This window comes from Prionailurus viverrinus, chromosome A3 (assembly GCF_022837055.1).
Source record: "Prionailurus viverrinus isolate Anna chromosome A3, UM_Priviv_1.0, whole genome shotgun sequence".
NCBI lineage: Eukaryota > Metazoa > Chordata > Mammalia > Carnivora > Felidae > Prionailurus > Prionailurus viverrinus.
This window is the reverse complement of record NC_062563.1, coordinates 51,959,053-51,978,569: the sequence shown is the minus strand read 5'-3', so window position 1 is coordinate 51,978,569 and position 19,517 is coordinate 51,959,053. Positions and strand designations below refer to the sequence as shown.

The window sequence follows — 19,517 nt, the reverse complement described above, 5'->3', positions numbered from 1 at the left end:
TCTGGGCCTATGGTGGGTAACAGGAGACGGGAGGTCCTGAGGCCCTGGAGCCTTCCCCTGACAAGCACAGTACTCTATAGAGCCCCTCTGAGGAGGCTGGGGGACCAGAGATAAAGTAGGGGCCTTCTGTTACAGTGGCCTTGGGGTTGGGAGTGACTTATTTGAATGGTCTGTCACACTACAGGGCCAAACTGGAAACCAACTACATCTTCATATCTGTGAAGGATGCAGTGAGATGAAAGTCGAGACGTATCTCCGGCACAGTGGCCTTCATCCACTCAATGAGTGCCCTGGGTGATTCAGTCAAGGTGTGGAAGAAGGAGGTCACTGTTCCTATGGAGCAGGGAGCGAGTTACTCAAGACTTCAGAGCTCGGAAGACCCTTTTAAGAGTACAGATGCTGGCTTCCCCATTAATCTACAGATGGTCATTCTTATCTTTTGAAGCCTTCTAGAAGCAGGGCACTCACAACTATTCCACTGGTAATCTTCTTTCTGGTAAATATATTGGGACCAAGGAGGCACCTGCTTACAGGACAAGGTTATTTACTGCATTGGTTCCCGGGCTTGTGCTTTCTGGCTAGAAAGTCTTTGTAGCCTAAAGATAAGAATGAAACAGGCTGCTCAATGTGCATTATCATTGCCCCTTCTAGATCATCTGTAATTATGCCATGGCTGAATCTCAGAGACCACTGTGGGATGCATGTATGGTCTGAGCCACTGCTAGGACAAAGCCAGCAATGCTGTGAGTGAGGCTCCATTCTGCATCTACCCATGCTCCCCTTCTGTTTCACTGGAACAGCCTGTCTGGACAACACCATTAGTGCAGAGATGACTTGCAGATCTGACTTGAACTTCATACCTGTTTATCCATCTCTGTGTCAGATAGCTTGGTCTGGATGTTACAACCACCTCAAATCACACACACACCTCTTCCACCCTCCCTTCACCTTCCCTCCAAAATTCCTCCTCCTCCAGTATCCCACCTCTTAGCAAGTGGGTCTCACTGTCCACACAGCTGGCCAAGGAAGACATCTGAGATTCCTTTTCAAAATATACTTCTCCCATCCCCCACGCCCTTGGTCTGCAACTCCGGTCAATGCTATCTTCCAGTGAGCTCTCATGTTTCCTCTCCCTCCAATTCCTAAGGCTCCCACTTTGCCCCAGTTCTCACAATGCCCCTGGGCTCCTGTGTCTTCCCTACACAGCACATTTTCCTCACTGCTGCCAAAAGGATCTTCCAAGGTACAGTCCTATTGTGTCCTATACCAGCTTAGAAGTCTGCATGGTGGTCTGCTTCCACACTGAGCTAACGACCAGTGTCTTCAACATCGTTCTCCAGAGCCATTTTCCCTCTGGCCCCTGCCCCCCTCTCTGGTTTCTCCACAACCCCTGGGCATGCCTCCTCTGCAGCCACAGGGACCCTCAGCTCTACATCCCACCAGATTGCTTGCCCCTTTGAGCTTTGCCCTGAGCATCTTGGAGAGCTCTGTCCTAATTCTTAGCCTAACTCCCACCTTCCCAATGTCACCCTGAGAAGTCTTCTGAGACCCCTTCTGACCCACCACCCCAACCATGAAGCGAGGGGTCCTTCCCGGACTTCTAGAACACCATGTACACCTACCATACTATGCTGTGGTTACTGATTTTCTTGTCTCCTTCACAGAAAAGTGTCTTTCCTCTTTGCCTCACTAGTGCCTACCTAGTAGGCTCTGACTTCACAGGTTTACTAAAACAAATGCAGAAGCAGTTATGCTAGGTCGTGAATGCAAAGTCAGATTCTCACCCTGAGAGACTGTGAGAATAAGTTGAAATTTTGCAAAGAGGGTTATTTACTTTCCAACGTGAGCATGGCAAGATGTGCACACTTTTCCTTGGCACACTTATAGTTAATCTGTGAAACTCTGTGTATCTTTTATGAATTATGTATCTGCACCAATAAAAACCAGTGAAGATGAAGTTCCAGGAAGCATATATATTTTCAGAGACTAGTTCTAGTCACCTAATGTGAAGAGCATACTAAATTTGTCTCATTCAAGCATGGCATCTGTGCAGAGCAGTCCTTCAATGGATGCTTGTACCATTGGGTGGGAATGCATTGATTCTGCTTCTCTTAACATGTTCCTTTTCGTGGAGCCCCCACAACACAACAGCCTCAACAATTAAATTAAAGACTGCCACCTATAACTTTTATTTTATCACATTTTTAAGAGGATAGTCTAATATTTTCCCTGTGTATTACCTGATTTTTTGCATATTGAAAAATAAGGTTCTGTAATAAGATTCCATGTTTTCTTTATTAATTTGACCAATATGTTTGAATCATACTCTGTGTCAGGGACACTGACATAGAGTTGTCAAGCAGATATTTGGAAATGAAGGTCTGTAGCTCTGGAGGTAGGTCTGAACTGAAGACAGAAAATGGGAGAGACTAGGGCTGGGGGATGGTCCCCAGTAGAAAGATGGTGGTGGAAGCCACGGGAATCAATGCTTCTCAGTCACAAATTTGAACTAAGGTCAATTTCTGTAATTTTAAAAGATCTCCTCATTTTAAAGAGTTATTCACTTTCAATCTATTCTGAAGTTGGTGGGTATTTATGCCTTCCTTATACTTCCTTCTTCTTACAGACTAATGCCTGGTGTTCTTGTTTGGATATATCCTCCTTGTTTTCTTTCTCCTCTTAATCCAAGACAGAGATCTAGAAAGATAATGTGCACAAATGGGTTGCAAAGTATAGTGTGCTATTCAAAATGCCACTATTACCATGACCACCATCATTATCATCACTACTACCATCATTACTACCATAACCTCCATCACCACCACCTCTATCACCACCACCCTCCTCATCACCACCACTCCCTCCATCATCACCACCTCCACCATCGCCACTGTCTCCATCATCCCCACCACCTCTATCATCACTGCCACTGTCTCCATCACCATCACCACCTCCATCATCACTACCACCACACCACCTCTACCACCTGTACCACCTCTACTACCACACCGCCTTTGTCACTGTTTTCAGTTTTATCTGTAACCCTTGCAAGCATTGTGCTATGTGGCCACTAGAGGGAGGCAGCAGCAACAGCCATGGCTTGGTAGATCTGAGTGTCAAGATTGCACTTTGCTCTCCTAGGCAGAACTTGCTAATGTGTCCTGCCTGTAAGAAGGAAGATTTTATCTTTCTGTCTTTCACACTAACTGCATTTTCACTTTGCTTTTATGGGATAACTTTTGATAAATAACAGAATTGTGGTGGAATTATAGGCACCAAATGACTCACATATTCCTTAGTAGGAATATGTACCCTCAGATTTTTCCAGAATACCAAAAACACTAAATTTAATCAGAATTTTAGTTTTCTTTTCTCCAAAGCATTCCACATGTGTTATCTTATAGTAAGTATTCAACAAGTTTGTTTGTTTTGGGTCATCAGAAGATATTATTATGATGAACATCTGCTTAAGAGATCTGGAAGCTGAGCCTGGGTGGGCTGCCCATCCTCTGAAAGATGTGGGACTCACCATCCTAGACCCTGTGCTTCCTGACTCCAGACACATGCCCTCCTCCCTGCTGAGCTGCTCCTTATAGAATGGGCAAATGCAGGAGTGATGCTACGCTGCAGCCTGAGGTGCTCACATTCAGGGCTTTCTGCACAAAGTGTCCTGGGGTGTGGTCTGGTAGCGGCCATGCTTACCCAGGAAGACACGGTCCGCACTCAGCATCATTCTCCATGTCCCCTGGTGTCAGCACGGTGGCCCGGAAGAAGCCCTCACAGTCTTTGTGACGCCTGCATATCTGGTAGCCTCCTTTGGAAAACTTCTCCGCTGGGCAGGGGACGCAGCCATAGTCCTCATCTTTGGTGCCATAACCACAGGACTGGCCAAGAAACCGGACAGAAGATACAGGTGAGTACAGCAGCCACACCCACCATGACTGGGCCTTCAGTCCTTGGGGGCACCAGCACACCAGGCACAGTGGGTGAATTGGGCACACTGCGCACAATGGGCACACTAGCTGTTTCCAGAAGCTTCTCTTGCTAGGCTTTGGCTTCCTGATCTGCCTTAACTGCAACCCCCCTGCATCTCCAACTCTGAGCTTCTTTCCTCAGTGCTTCTAGGCTTTAGACACTGCCCCTCTCCCAAGGGTTTCTGAATAAAGGCAGCCAGCTAAAGGGATAACCTGCCAGTGATGCAGCCTGTGGCATCTGATGTCCTCAGCTCTGTACAAGAACCGTGAATGCTGACACTGTGGGTGTTTTGCTCAGCACTTAACAGAACAACATAATGAGGCTTTCCCAAAGAAGAGGGGCACTGCAGCACTCAGGAATCAGTATGCCATTCCTGGAGGACATCAGTCATCCTCCAATCCAGATGGCTTGAAACCTATTTGATCAAAGAAGAGTAGGAAAGTAATCATCCTCTAAAAAACTAAAAACAGGTCCTCAGAAATCTGTAACAAGTGCTCGGCCATCTTCCTTGCCAGGGAGACACCGTTTCTGTGCTCACTGCTGCTTCAACCCTTTAATTGTGACATCTGAGGACTATAGACGACTAGCCTGATTTAGCTTAGGAACCACAAGTAGAGTGGTACAGATGAGGGCAACACTCATGTGATAGTGCCAGGCCCAGGCACAGCCAGCAGGGGCCTTACCAGGTAGGGCTCCTCTCCCGGGCCACACTGGGGACACTCATGGCACAGTCCCGTGGTCTGGTTGTAGTACTCATTCTCTCCGCAGTTGGAGTATTCTGCTCTGGCTGAACACAGCAGTGACACCTGCCATAAGAAAGGGGGTCCTTTTGGCCTCTGTGCCTCCTTGGAGACACACTCAGGTGTGAGCACCCCATGCACGTGTTGCAGAGGAAGGAGTCTGGGTGTGGGGGCCTGCTACTACTCATGTGGTACCAAATCCTAGAAACTGCAACTAATAAACTGGGCAGGCCAACCCGCTTCCCACCAGCTGGTCTCACTCCTGCATCTCCTTTACCCCTCCATCAAAACTCCATCCCATCTTTGAGGCCTGCTCCAAACTCTCTTCACCCATGAAATCTTGCTTCCAGCCTCTCTAAGGTTATGGATGAGGCAGCCCTCTTCCTGGAGCCTCTAGAAGGGCAGGTTTCAGTCACATGCAGCCTCTCCTCTTTGGGGAGTCCCATGATGGGGGCCTGGATCTTTCTCAGCTATAGGACCACAGGCATGGTGCTCACCACATAGGCACTGGGTTACATAGACTGCAACACAAGGAAGCATTTAAAGACCCCTAGAAAGGAAGCTACTGAGGAGAAGTCTGATTTGGACCGGGTGCTGCTCAGTGCTTTGCACTCTCAAAAGAGCCTGGTGAAGCAGGTGCCGTTAGCATTAATCCCACTGCACAGCTGTGGAAACTGAGGTGTAAGAGGCCAAGGGACTGGCCTACAGCAGTGTGGAAGGTGAAGGAGCTCCCACTGAACCTCCTCCCAGGCCACACTGCATGTGCTCCGCAGGGTGAGGGTGCACTTACCACCAGGACAGGGAGCCAGGGCATCTGCTTGCAGTCTCCAGCGTGGGCCATCTTCTCCTGGGGCCTTGCCTGAAAGACACACTTCATGGCACCCCGGTGCCTACAGGGCCTGAGCTGCCCCAGCACTGGCTGGCCACAGCCCAGCCCCCACCCTCAGTCTGGCTGCCTCCACCATGTCCCACTGGGTGTGAGGGGCCTCCCTGCAAGCAAGGCAGGAAATGAATGCACCCTAAAAGAAAAGGCAGGTTTTAAGCTGAACCCCAGGCCACTTGGACTTACTCCATCCATGGCCCTCCCAGTATCACCACCCCCCCCCCCCCCCCCCCCCACCAAGGATGAAAGGTCCAGAGTGCACTGAGAGCCAATTATGGAAGCCAGGGCAATGGCAGATGGTTCACCTGCTCACAGAGTCTGAGGAAGCCTGGCTTTACACAGTGTGTCAAGGGGTACTCAGGGCTGGTCCTGACCTTCTGGCTCCAGAGCAGTCCTGGAGATGGTGGCAGGATAGCCTCTCCCCCAAGCCCTCTGCCCTCTCTCCCTGCCCCACAGTCAGACTCTTTTTGTCTCTGTTAAGAACAGTTGTTGTCAGAGTGATTAAGGACTCAGTGCATGAGTCCAACCACTTAATTTTATAGCTGAAACAATTGAAGCCCAGAGAGGGTAGTGACATGCCCAGGGCCACACAGCCACTAAACAGAGGGGTGGCTACAGCCCAGGTGTTTAGATGCTTTCACCAACTGCTAAATTAATGCACTGCTTTGAAGGAGGAGGTATTGTTTTTCACTTTTCCATTTTCAGACTGGGAGGCCTGTGTTTCTAACTGAAAGCAGTCTTACCTGGGAGCCTGACTATACAAAGACATGGGACGTGATACACAGAAGTAGGTCTGGAGTGATATTCACTAAATTTTCAATAAAGATTTTTTTTTGGCAGGAGTGAAATAGGGTGGGAATGACTATGGACTGTGGTGGGTTATGGGGAACGCTCCCTTTCCACACATTTCCTAGTGTCAGAATGATGTGAACTTTGTGACCAGGAAAAAAGGCAATAAAGACATTTCACTTTGGGAAGAAGCATCTGATTACTCTGAGAACAGGCTGAGAAGGATGTCCCAAGGGTGATTCCAGAGACAGGGGCCCACTGGCTACTACTGTGTCAGTAAGGGGAATGGGGCAGGGCCCTGGGGGGCTTGGCTCTTTCCATCATCTTGTCCCTGCTTACCTTGAGGTGTCTTCACTTGTGAATAACATTGGTAGGGAGGCTTTGGGGAAGGCTTAGGTTTCCAGAATCTCTTGAAGAGATACAAAAGCTGCCTCTTCTCTCTTTCTACCATGCTTGCTGTCTTGCAATTCAGTGCCACATTTACTTTTGAGACACACTAAATGAACTGAGGCAAGATTAAAGCACCCAGCCACCCCAGCAGTGAACTTCTGGTGTTTTCCTTCTAGCAATGGAGCAAGCTGGGACAGGCAGGGAGGGAGGCAGAGGGAGGCCCCACCTGCAGTCCTGCCAGGTGGGGAGGGTAAGGTACAAAGTCCCAACCAGATCTTAGGAACCAACTCCCTGCCTGCCACCCCAGCTTCATGATGGTGGCAGCCCAGACTTTGCTTCAGGATGGTGGGTAGCAGAGATGGGTTTGCACTGGGTCTACAGACGGGGCAGTGGCTCTTCCCAGAAGAGCTGCAGCCCTGGAGGCCTTCCAAGAACAATACTAAGGTTTTCTAATGTAATTGACTTCCAATTATAGCTGAGCCTGGGAGGGCTTCCCTGTAAATACTGAGAAGGGCTGGGCTGGGTGCACCGGAGTGTCAACCTAGAGCATTTATTGAAAGGCTCTTTAAAGATGTTCCCAGGCCAACCCAAGAAGACAGAAAAGAAAAACAAATACACAAGGCAAAACAAAGTCTGTCGTGTTGGATGCATTTATGCCACGATTACCAGTTCTCAAAGAAGGTAATGGGGTGGGGGGAGGAAGGCAAGGGCAGCCCTCTGGTTAGGGTTCCATTTCCAAGGTCTGACTTCCCTTGATGCTCTGCACGTGGGAGCTGGCCTGGCCTGGGAGCAGGTGGGGCCCAAGCTGTTTCCAGAAGTGACCTCCTGGTTTTTACTTTGGGGACCCCCAGTGCCCTGATCAGGGCAGCACCCTTGCCCGCCAGCCGTCAGAGGTGACAGTGGAAGGAGCTGAGCCCCTATAGCTCCAACAGTGACGGAGAAATGGAGGTGTCCCCAAAACATCTCTTCCCACATGTGAATCCAGCCACCACCCAGTCTCATGGCCACGATTTTGTTTCCTAGTGCCTGTGGCCACTTTCATGATAGCATGGAGACCCATGGCCAGGTGAGCCCTTTTCAGGAAAGCTCTGCTCACCCAGCCCTTGTTCACTGCTTCTCCTGCCTTCCACGGAGTCTACTGTTCCTTCCTCAGCACCATATCCTCCTAGAACAACAACACTACAATGGAAACAACAGCTGATGACTGTGGACCTCTGACCCCTCCCCAGGCACTGCTCTGGCTTAACTCTCACCACCCCAGCACAAGCTCTAACTCAAGGGTCAGTGAGAACAGGCTGGAACTGTGGGCCCACATGCAGAGGCGAGTGTGGCTAGGATTACTGGCCTGTTTGTTTCCTTTCCATTCTGTGACCTCAGCCTGCAGTCCCAGACCTGCTGTTAACCAAATAGGAAAAAAAGGGTAGTGATTAAGAGCAAGGGCTGAATCACATCTTGGCAAGTTATGTGGCCTCTCAGTGCCTCAGTTCCCTTATCCATAAAACAGGCATAAGATGAATGCCTACTTCATTTGGGGAGGAAGGGAGGCCTGTGTATTCCCAAACTTGAACTTAGCCTCCCCTGCTGTGACCACGACCTTAGCTCCAGCCTCGGCATTTCTGGCACATGGTTTCCCTATAACATCCTCACTTTATAGCAAGACTTTGGCTAACACCAAGCAGGCTGACCTCTGGAGACCTGGGCTGGAAGGATGCTCTGAGAACAGCGGTTGGGACCCTGTTTCACAGTGCTCCTGGGAGAGCTTGGTGCTTAACACAAAACCAGAAGACTCAGGATGGCTCTCAGAGGTGTGGCCCTTAAGAAGCTTGTGGTTTATTAACCAGGAGGGTTGGATGGAGCTGAGATATATCAACTCTGTGATGTTGTTCAAAACTATGAAGGCTCTCCAGTCCTGGGCTAGAGCTGGGGGGCTCACAGAATGAGGCCCACCTCCTGCTCTCCAGGTGACTGGAGAGTTAAGGGGCCAGATGGTCACCCACACGTTGGGGTCTAGAGGTCCAAGATGCTCAGGGCATCCTGTGGTGTGCAGGGAAGGTGTCTGATTTGCAGTGTTTGACTATTTTAGTAAAATAAACACTCTCACCATGGCCATTTCAGCTGCTGATTGAAGCCACCCATGAAGACCACTGACTGAGAAGAAGCTTTGGAGGGGCAGCTGGCTTGCACCCTCAGAGGCACCTGATCCATTTTTGAAGAGATCAGGGAAGGCAGAGTCTCACGTAGGTCCTAAAGAGTAGGTAAAAGTTCGCATGGAAAGAGGTGGGAAAAAGGTCTCCTAGGAAGTGGAAGTAGGGGGCCCAAATGGCTGGAGGCGAAGCCACGGCTGGACCAGAGGGCTGAGCATGAGGTCAGATGACATCATCAGGTTGCCATGGGTCTCACACAAAGGCTGTGCGATGCAATGAGAGAGTGGCGGGACCAACTTGCCATTGCAATGACAGAAGAGGCCAACTCTGGCAAGAAGTCTATGTCGTAATGCCACCCAACACACACACACACACACACACACACACATGCCCCAAAGCACGTGAAACAATATTTATACTTACCAAACACAATGGACTGTGATCTACTCCATCCTACTATTTTTATTCCAACAGAAAAATGGCAGTGGTTGTAGCCCAAGACAGCGATCAGGAAAACCATCACTGGGACATGATCAGTAATCTGAAAACCACTGGCTTAGACAGGACAAGGCAGGAGGGAGGAAGCCTGAAAGATGCTGATGGTGGCCTGACCTTAGGGGGTCAGAGGGTGGAGAGGAGGGCCTGGAGGGGCCAGGACTAAGGAAACAGAGCACCAAGGTTGACCCAGGTCTCCGTTTGGCTCCTGGGTGCATGGGAGGCATGTGAAGTTCTTCCTGAGTTGGAACGAACACAGGTGGGAGATGTCACAACTGTGAACACATTGTAGAACCTGGAGGGCCTCCAAAAGGAGGCAGCCTCTGGAAGCTGCACACATGAGTTGAGCTTGTGAGAAATATCTGAGCAAGGGAGAGACGTGGCTGTCACAGTGTCAAGGCAGCCTGAGTTCTATTGGTCCATCCTTTGCTGTCATGTGGACAAGGACTTGTTCATGAGAAAAAGCCCTGGTCTAGGCCTCGAGGAGGGGTGGAGACCCCATTCTCAGGTGCCTTCTTTTCTCTGGATAGATAAGTGCCAGGCTGGAGACTGTTGGATCACTTCCTTTGCTCAAGGAGACTTTCTGGAACTCAAGAGAAAGCCAGGGTTCCTGCAGATGGGGAAGCACATCCTTCTTTGCCCACAGGGAAGGAAACCAGGGGCCAACAGACACCACATCTGGCAAAAACAATAATGAACATTTGCAACTTTTCTGTAAGGTGGAAATTATTTCAAGATAGAAAGTAAAGAAGAGACACCACATTCCAGCACACGGCTTCACCTCTAAATGCAGTTAACTTGAGAGGTGAAGAAGAGTCTTGCTTGTTTGGATATAAATTGCTCGTGACAGGTGTTCCAGAGAAGCCAGGAAGTGAGGCCCATGCATTTAGCTGTGCGTGAAGCAGGACCATGTGCACAGAGAGGCTACGGGGAATGGCAGAGCTGCGGCCTCCCTGGGAGGGACTCACAGGCCCACACAGCCCAAGACCCTGGCACTGGGTCCCCACCTGGGCATAGGGTGCAGGGACTCCACATGCCAGACTGTGCCAACCCACTGCCTCAGGCCTCTCCAGCAGCACAGCCTGTGCTCACTCACTCCCTGAGGCCAGGTGCACCCATCTCCTCAACCTCATTTACTGGTGTCGGCATACAGGATCCACCATCCTCCTTAACAGCGCTTCTAGAGTACTGAGTACCTCCCAGACACTAGGCCGGGTGGGCACCTCAGCCTGTATAACCACCTAATCCTCACCACTGCTGAGCTGGTGGGAACTTCTACAACTCCATTTGCTCACACAGAAGCCAAGGCACAGAGAGGCTGTGTAACTTGCTCAAGGCTGTGCAGTGGTCAGGCAGAGCCAGGATTTGAATCTACACAGTCTGTCCCCACAGCCTGCCCCCACTGCTCACCACTGCCCTGCTGTATGTAAGTAAACATGTTCCAGGGTACCCACGATGTAGGCAAATTTTTTTTTATTCTAAGGGAATGACAAGGTTTGCAGGACTGTGGGCTCCCTTAGGGGCCATCCTTAGGAGGTTTTGCTTTCTTGTCCTGCTTGGTATGACCCCCTCAGGGAGCAGCACACATTCTCTATAAAAATGGAGTATTTCAGCCCCCTTTCCAACTGAGTCATTGTTGTGAGGAATCCAGGAGACCCCAAGTGTGACAGTCCTGAGTGGGTGTGGCAACACCACGAAAGTAAAAAGTGACAGTGTTCTTAAGAAACAGAGGTCACAGTGACCACTGTGTGACAGCATCTCAGGCTGTGGGAGGGGGTTTGACTTTCTTAGCTCTGAGTTACTGTGGGGATGGTTGGGAGTTACTGCCATCTGCATGAGTGGCTTAGAAAGAACAATAATGCCATCTTCCTTAATAGCATTTGACAGTCTCAAATGCTGTCTCCTACACTGCTTCCTACAAGCATCATTAGATAGCAGGGCTCCCGTGTTCCAAGAGCAGGGGCTCAGGAAGGTTCTGTGACTTGTTAGCGCTCAGGGCCTGGTGGCTCCAGGTGGGGACCCTGCTGGTGGAACCCAGTCTGCTGCTCGTCTGACAGCAGTAGCAGTCTCCTCAGGAGATGACACCCCACATCGCACTCTCAGAAGCTCTTTGTGGTATTCCCACCCATTGATAAGGCCGCATGCATAGCAGAAGGATTCTGCGTGTTTGTGTGTCAGGGTCATGGGTACTAGCCTTGCCTTGGGGATTGGACAACTGGCAGTCCGTGTGAGGTGTGACAGCCTTCAGCATCACAGGGGGAAGAGGTTGTCCATGGTCCTCAGGCCACTGCTAGCTCATCCCTTTGCCTGTGACTGCCGAGCTTCGGACACCAGTGAGTGGGAGCAGTTTCCCTTCACACAGCCACGTGTGGACTGGGCCTGCCTCCAAGTCTGAGGTTTGCCTGGATATTCAGGTAAGGTGGAAATAAAGTAAAATCAGCAGGCAGGAAGCCACTAAGAGCAGTGTCCATCCAACCTTGCTGCCCAGGTGGGATCTCTGGGGCAGCTGCAGCACCACCCGGCTGCAGTGTTGAATCTCAGACCCCTTACAGCCCTGCAGCATCAGAATCTGCTTTTCAGCTAGCTCCCTGGGTGCTCTGTGCGCACATGAAAACATGAGAAGTGTGGGTCCTGTGACCTCCCAGTGACTTTGTACTCAGGCTGTGTTTGAGTACCCTTGGCAGACCCAGGAAAGGGCTTCTTCTGGGTCTCTCCCTCCTTAAATTCTGACCCTCTCCCAAGTAATGAATGCTGTCTTTAGCCTCACCCCGCCCAGGACTGTGTGCTTGACACTGGGATTCCTTTGCTTTCATTCATTCATTCATTCATTCATGGTTTATTCAACAGTGACCACAAGCTGCTACTGTGTATAGAGACCCTGGGGATGGTGAGAGACAGAAAGGTCCCTGCCCCATTGCATCTTCATCTGCCTGGGACACAGATACAACACACACAATGACACAAAACTTCAGCCCACTTCTTGCATTTCTAAGGGCCACTCCCTCGGGTCTAGCTTCATGCTGGCTATAATGGGGTTCAGGGCAGGCCACCACTAAATATGCCACTTTCGCATATGGCATATTTTAAGTTACTCAAGAAACAGCTGGTGCAAGAAGGACACTCTGACCCTCCTCTGTCCCCCTCAAAGCAGGACATAAATCTCCCATGTGAAAGGTGCCCTTGCACCTGGAGGTAGATACATCCTCATTGCCAGAGTTGGGAATTCAGGGCTGAGAAGGCTGTGTATACAAACCCTGTACTGCTTCACTCCTTTACCACCCCAAGCCCAGACTTCCTTGTCTTGTCAATTCCTCACTAATTTACCATTTCTCTGTCTAAAAGGTACAAAGCTGCTTGCTTTGGTGACTCGAGTCCCATATTTTTATGCACTCTTATAGGTACAAAATTAAATGGTTTCCCCCCGATTAATCTGTCTTCCATCAATTTACTTATCAGACCAGCCAAAGAACTGAGAAAGGAAGAAGGTAAAAATTTTCCTTCCCTACAGCAGTTTGCTTTTGGGATGACCTTTGCCCTCAGGGGGCTAGCTCTGCTACAGTGGACACCTGTCATCACAATGGCCTCCAGGGGTCCGGCAAGCACTATGGCAGGAAGGAGGCTGTGCTCCATTTTAGTCATCACCTTTGGAATAGAGAGAGTCACTACCAGATACAGCAGACAGTTGAGTCTCGGTGGCTTTACCTTCTTGATCCAGTTGCCATCCCCCTCCCCCCAGCTCCATCTGACTGCCCTGGACCTATGAAGATGCTGCCTTTCCCTTAAAGGCTGCTTCTCTCTGGGAAGGTGGTATAAGCCCCAGAGCCACACCTCAGGCACTGTCTGCCCTGAATCTGTGGGAAGGGGTGGAGGCAGTTGGGCTGGGGAAGACTTTGTAGGAATGAGGGCTTCTGAGTTACCTTTCAAAGCATGTAGAGCATGGGTCCCTCTTGTTCCTGGCCCCTTCCACCTCTACAGCATGCTCACTTGCCAGAGAATTCTCAGAAGGCGGTGCTGACTGACTGCCCTCATCCTCATCTGGTTGCAGTGACTGGGGACAGAGGTCCCACGGCCCCCCCCGGGCACAGTGTTGTCCTTGTGACCCACACCGCAGGATGGGGGACAGGAGACAGAGATGGTGAGGTCTGTGGCCAGCCCACCCTGGTCCTCAGCACAAGCGCTTTGTGGAGAGGCAAGGCACTGGCAGCTGCCTGTGTTCTGGGGAGGTGGCTCCCCACTCCCTGCCCACCCAACACTACCCTCTTCTCCCCGGCCTCCCACACTCTCCCCTCCCGCAGAAGAATGCCCGGGGGAAGGCTGCTGGTGGCCTCCTCCCCACTCATCCACAGGATTCCTTTGCTCCCCAGACTCCCCCCGGAAAGGCCTCCACTTGCCACCAACAGAGACAGATTCACTCACCCTCCAGGAGCCTGTGGAGGTCATTATAAGAGCAGCTGAAAACATTTCCATTTGATGTGACTTATGGCTCTCAGGAAGCAACCCCCCCCATCCCCCATCCCAGTTGGATCATGCTAATTAATGCTACATTGTGAAGAGGTGAACTCATTGTCTTTCATTTCTGTTTGAGTCAAGTCAGTCTCACTGGAAGGCCTACAAGACATCCTGGGACTGTCCATCCCATTGCAACAGGGAATGAGGACCTTGCTGTCACACCAGCCCATAGGAAGGGCCCTGAGCTTGCCATCTTGAAGTTCTTAGTGATTTTTAAAGGAGACTGCCCCCCCCACCCCATTTCCATTTTGCACAGACCTGCAAATTAAATGGCCTGTCTTGTTCTTAGCCACTCTGGCTGGGCAGGCAACGCTGCCACACAGGGCCTGACTACTGGGCTGCCCTGCCCAGGAAAGTGCAGCCAGGGGTCAGGGACAGCACAAGAAAAGGGGCAGAGGTGCTAATGTCTTGCCAAGACTGACAGGTGCCTCCCTGCCTCCCAAAGCTCAAAAGCAGAATCTCAGAGGGACAGAGAAGGAAGGTTGAAAGAAGTCCCTGCAATGCAGTGCAGCCGGGTGTCTTAGAGCTTTAAATCACAGCGCATGAGGGTTTTAAAGGGCCAGTCTCTGTTCTTGACCACTGCCCTGAGAAATCTGCACTTAGAGCTCCGAGGTGAAGGTTTCAGGGCCATGACAGGGAAATTAACCTTCACCAGCATCACCAATGTCCATATATTCTCTCAACAATGTGATTTTGATTGAAAATATATACACATCATATATTGTATATATATGTATATATACATACGTATGCATGCATGTGTGGGTATACAAAACAATTTTTTCTAAGGTCAAAGATCTTTCCTTGTCTGTTGGAGGCACTGTGCTCAGGGGCCACCAGGCTCCATCCACTAGAATTCATCCCTGGGACAAGTCTAGGGCTCCACCTTTTGCCTCTCAGGTCAGCCTGCAGTGGCCTAGCCTGGGTGAGAGGCCACTGGGGGCTTTGGTCAGAAGATGTTCATCTGATAGCTATACTGTAAAAGAGTTAACAGAACACAGGGTTGTTGGGTTCTCAAGGGGGAGCAGGAGGAGCTACCTCCGTGTTCCCAGAATTTTGGGGCAGGCACGGGGAGGCAATGGAGAGGGACAGCTGGGTACAAAGGCCCAAGGAAGTCTACCTGCTCTGCAGGGAAAGCCATACACAGCCCACCAACCCCCTGCCCTGCACAGGAGATCTGTCTGTAGCTGAACCCTCAGGGGGCTCTGCTGATAAAAGCTCTGCTGATTTGAGTTGAAGGTTGAAAATGAGAGTCCCCAAGGTTTAAGTTTTAACTGAAATAATACTCAGGAAACAGACATTCTTGCACAAATAAAAACAGCACATGACATTTATTTTTGATAATTCTAGCTTTTTCTTTGAAGCATCACTACTAATACAAATAAGTGCATCAAACTATTCCAGATTCTGTGGGGAGCCTTCACTCTTCAGCAGCAGAATCGGGAAAGGCAGCACAGAGCAAGGAAAATCAGCATTTTGGACATTTCTGTTCACCAAATCTGTTCATCAGATCTTTCTATTTGACTTACCCTTTCCTGTCAGTTTTCATTTTCCTACGTAGAAACCAGTGCTGATGGTAATTGTTTATGAAGTGCTGTAGACAGCCATGGCCTAAGAACACTCCCTAAACACCAAAATTATTATTATTGTTTGTCAGACTAGGCCCGGGCTTCTTAGAATACTAATTACCTTATTAAGCAGGTGCTTCTGCATTTGTGCAGCGAGAGCTGGGGCTAGAGCCCAAAAGAGGAGGGAAGCTCTCCCCTGCATTTGGAACAGAACATGGCACTTGCATGCTACTGCAGTCTTGATGGCTGCCTCATGAAAATAACATGGCCAGAAAATACACATCTGGAAAGTTCAGAGGGAGAGCAATTATCCTTATCCGGAGCTCCTGCTGTAAAGATATGTGCTCACAGTTTCATTTCTATTTCATTTAATACCTCAAAGCTGAAAGGATCTTGTAGAAGTGATAAAGCCAGGTGAAGCTTTAAAAAGAGTCCCTGTTTTATTGCCTTCCCCAAATCGACAGAAGGCATTTTTAGGGTGAAATCAGGAAGGTTACTGTAACTCGAATGTGTTGCCTTAAATTACATAACCAAGTTTTTCTAGGGCTTTTATATAAACATATAAACATGAAATTTTGTTGAGATATAGTACCAGCCACTCTCCAGCCCTTCAATATGCATGCCATCCATCCTTCTATTTGTCTAATCTGTCCTTCCATTGATCCATCCACCCATCTGTCCAGCTATCCTTTCCAGCCATCCATCCATGCATACAATATTAATTAGATACCTACTCTGGACCAGGCTGAACAAACAAATTGTCACAGTCCCTGCCCTGGTACTGTCTCACAATATGGTGGATGTGGGGAGTTGGAAAGCCTGCCCAGACCCAGGCAAGGAAGAATGGCCAGTGGTTATCCAGGAATACATGGAAAGGGAGAGGAAAGAGGATGGGCATGGACTGAGGCTTGAGGAGGTATGTGCCCCACTGGGGCCACTGAACATTGCAGGGCATTCCCTCCAGGTCACTGCTCTGTCCTCTTCTCCAAGCAACAGACAAATGAGCTACTTCCTGAACTGCATTCTGACAAAATCAAGATCTCTTTCTTATTTTCTGCCAAGGGGCTACTGTGCCAGGTTTCTCGCAGCTCATAGTCCTTGTTTCTTTGCTCTCACCAGCTCAGAGATATTTGGAAAGCAACACTTTCAGCCCATCCCATCACCCCCAAATCTGGCCATTCTTCATTTGTCAAGATCCACTAGAGAGCAGAGCATTGGCACCTTAAAACTGTTCACTGTGTTATGGAGGTGAGGCTTGATGCACAGATGTATCTGAAACATGAAATTTTACCTAACAGCACAACCAAAATGAGAACATAATAAACAATTACTGGAAGACACACTACGAGAATCCCAAGCCCTGTCGGCCAAGTAAAAGACATTAATTTGACGCTGAAGATATCCTTTAAGTAAAGGAAGTTGAAGGAGATAAACCACTTATTGGCACTGGGATCAATAGATCCTAAATTAGCTACAAAGCCGTGGCAAGCAATGAGGCAAGAAGGATCTAAAAATTGTTGCTATTATTATTTGCCCCCGAGGGGCCCTCAGACAGCCTGCTGCTCTCTGAGGATGGTTATTGTGGGTAATTGAGACGGCTCCCACTTGGGTGGCGGAGGCGGGGCGGGGGGCCTCCCACATGGGTGTCTGAAAGGAAAGGTGAGCTGAGGGTGTGCAGAAGGCAGGCCAAGGGCATGCGGCTCCCCCGTGTCTCCACCCCCATAGCACCCCCATCCGCTCTACCCTCCATGCCTCTCTTTGAAGTCTGAGCCCAGAGAGATAAGAGGGCCTTTCGCTAAGGAGGTGGCCATACTTGGCCTTTGCACTCCGGGCTCTCTGGTGGCCCTGAGCCTCAGACAGATGCTGGAGATGAAGGCAATTAGGCCTTCTGTTCTATTCATCTTCTGCAGCAAAACCTAACAGTGCCATCATACAACATCCATGTGCAGTTAGGCACAGAGCAAGAGAGAAGCTGCTTCTGAGGCAGTGCGCTCCATCATCGCACACATGTGATGTGCTGCACACGTTATGGCCCACATGTGGACAGGCACATCCAATGGGGAAGAGTTCAAAATGATTAAAGCTGTGTTCTCAGAGTCTGCATGTCTCCTAAGAACTGATGGCTTACTGTTCTGGTTAATGGCACATATATATATATATATATATATATATTTTTTTTTTAATATATGAAATTTATTGACAAATTGGTTTCCATACAACACCCAGTGCTCATCCCAAAAGGTGCCCTCCTCAATACCCATCCCCCGCCCTCCCCTCCCTCCCACTCCCCATCAACCCTCAGTTTGTTCTCAGTTTTTAACAGTCTCTTATGTTTTGGCTCTCTCCCACTCTAACCTCTTTTTTTTTTCCTTCCCTTCCCCCATGGGTTCCTGTTAAGTTTCTCAGGATCCACATAAGAGTGAAACCATATGGTATCTGTCTTTCTCTGTATGGCTTATTTCACTTAGCATCACACTCTCCAGTTCCATCCATGTTGCTACAAAAGGCCATATTTCATTTTTTCTCATTGCCACGTAGTATTCCATTGTGTATATAAACCACATTTTCTTTATCCATTCATCAGTTGATGGACATTTAGGCTCTTTCCATAATTTGGCTATTGTTGAGAGTGCTGCTATGAACATTGGGGTACAAGTGGCCCTATGCATCAGTACTCCTGTATCCCTTGGATAAATTCCTAGCAGTGCTATTGCTGGGTCATAGGGTAGGTCTATTTTTAATTTTCTGAGGAACCTCCACACTGCTTTCCAGAGTGGCTGCACCACTTTGCATTCCCACCAACAGTGCAAGAGGGTTCCCGTTTCTCCACATCCTCTCCAGCATCTATAGTCTCCTGATTTGTTCATTTTGGCCACTCTGACTGGAGTGAGGTGATAGCTGAGTGTGGTTTTGATTTGTATTTCCCTGATAAGGAGCGACGCTGAACATCTTTTCATGTGCCTGTTGGAATGGCATATATTTTTATGTCCTTATTGTTCTTTTAAAAAAACAATCAGCTTTCTTAAGGTATAATTCACTCACAGTAAAATCCTCATGCTTCCAGGGCACAGGTAGTGATTTCAATATAGTATATACCATGTAACCAGCACCCAATTGTGATACTTCCCAAAGGTCTTCATGCAGCCCTTTACTATTAGCCTGCCCCTGCTGGGCCACTGTTGATCACTCCAGATGAGTTCTGCTTGTTTCAGCTCTCACGAGTGCAGTCATGCCACATGGGCTCTTTGTATCTGGCTTTTCTTTCACTGAGTGTAATTACTGTGGTTTCTCCGGGCTGTGAGAGCTAGTTCCTCTGTAATGCTGAATAATACCCCATGTATTGAAATACCATGATGTTCATTCATTCGATTTCTTTTTGTAAGATTACATTTTTTAAAAATTTTATTTATTTATTTTGAGAGAGAGAGAGCATATAAACAGGGGAGGGGCAGAGAGAGAGGGAGGCAGAATCTGAAGCAGGTTCCAAGCTCTGAGCTATTATCATGGAGCCCAACGCAGGGCTCAAACTCATGAACTAGGGGATCATGACCCGAGCTGAAACCAAGAGTCAGATGCTTAACTCAGTGAGCCCCAAAGATTATGTTTTAAAAGTGGTTTTTGGTTGTTTCCTGGACCTGGGCAGTCCTGACCACACATCTGGTGTAGGTGACTAAAACATCAGACAGGTTCCAAATGGGGCTGTTCCTGGTCTTGGTCTAAGTCTGCTCTAGACACATCCAGAGGAGGACTTATGGTTGCAGCCACTTTCACTTGTCACTAGAGGGGCCTGGAAGGCACCATCTGGCAGCTTCCACACTGCTTCCATTGAGCTGCTCCCTTTGAGGGGCTCCACATGACCCCTCCATCCTGGCCAGCCCCCCAACTCTGTTGGGGCCTGCCACAGAGATGCTATACACCAGTTGTGAGGGTCCACAAATAAAACCCACTGCCCCTTCCACACCAGCCTGAGCATATGGCCAAAAGGGAAGAGTCAAAGCACAAGAAAAATGACAGCATTTGCCCA

General features: G+C 49.2%; 1 protein-coding gene across 5 annotated transcripts in view; it reads right to left on the bottom strand.

The window, feature by feature from the left end:
* EDAR (ectodysplasin A receptor) overlaps nucleotides 1-19,517 on the bottom strand; it is an 89,100-nt gene that overhangs the window by 24,439 nt on the left and 45,144 nt on the right. For all 5 annotated transcript variants that reach the window (XM_047854565.1, XM_047854567.1, XM_047854566.1 and 2 more), the window contains exons 2-4: nucleotides 5,506-5,574; nucleotides 4,659-4,781; nucleotides 3,703-3,884 (exon numbers count right to left, since the gene is read on the bottom strand). In XM_047854565.1, coding sequence (XP_047710521.1) covers nucleotides 3,703-3,884; nucleotides 4,659-4,781; nucleotides 5,506-5,556 — 356 coding nt within the window. In that variant the 5' untranslated portion in view covers nucleotides 5,557-5,574. The remainder of the gene's footprint in view (nucleotides 1-3,702; nucleotides 3,885-4,658; nucleotides 4,782-5,505; nucleotides 5,575-19,517) is intronic.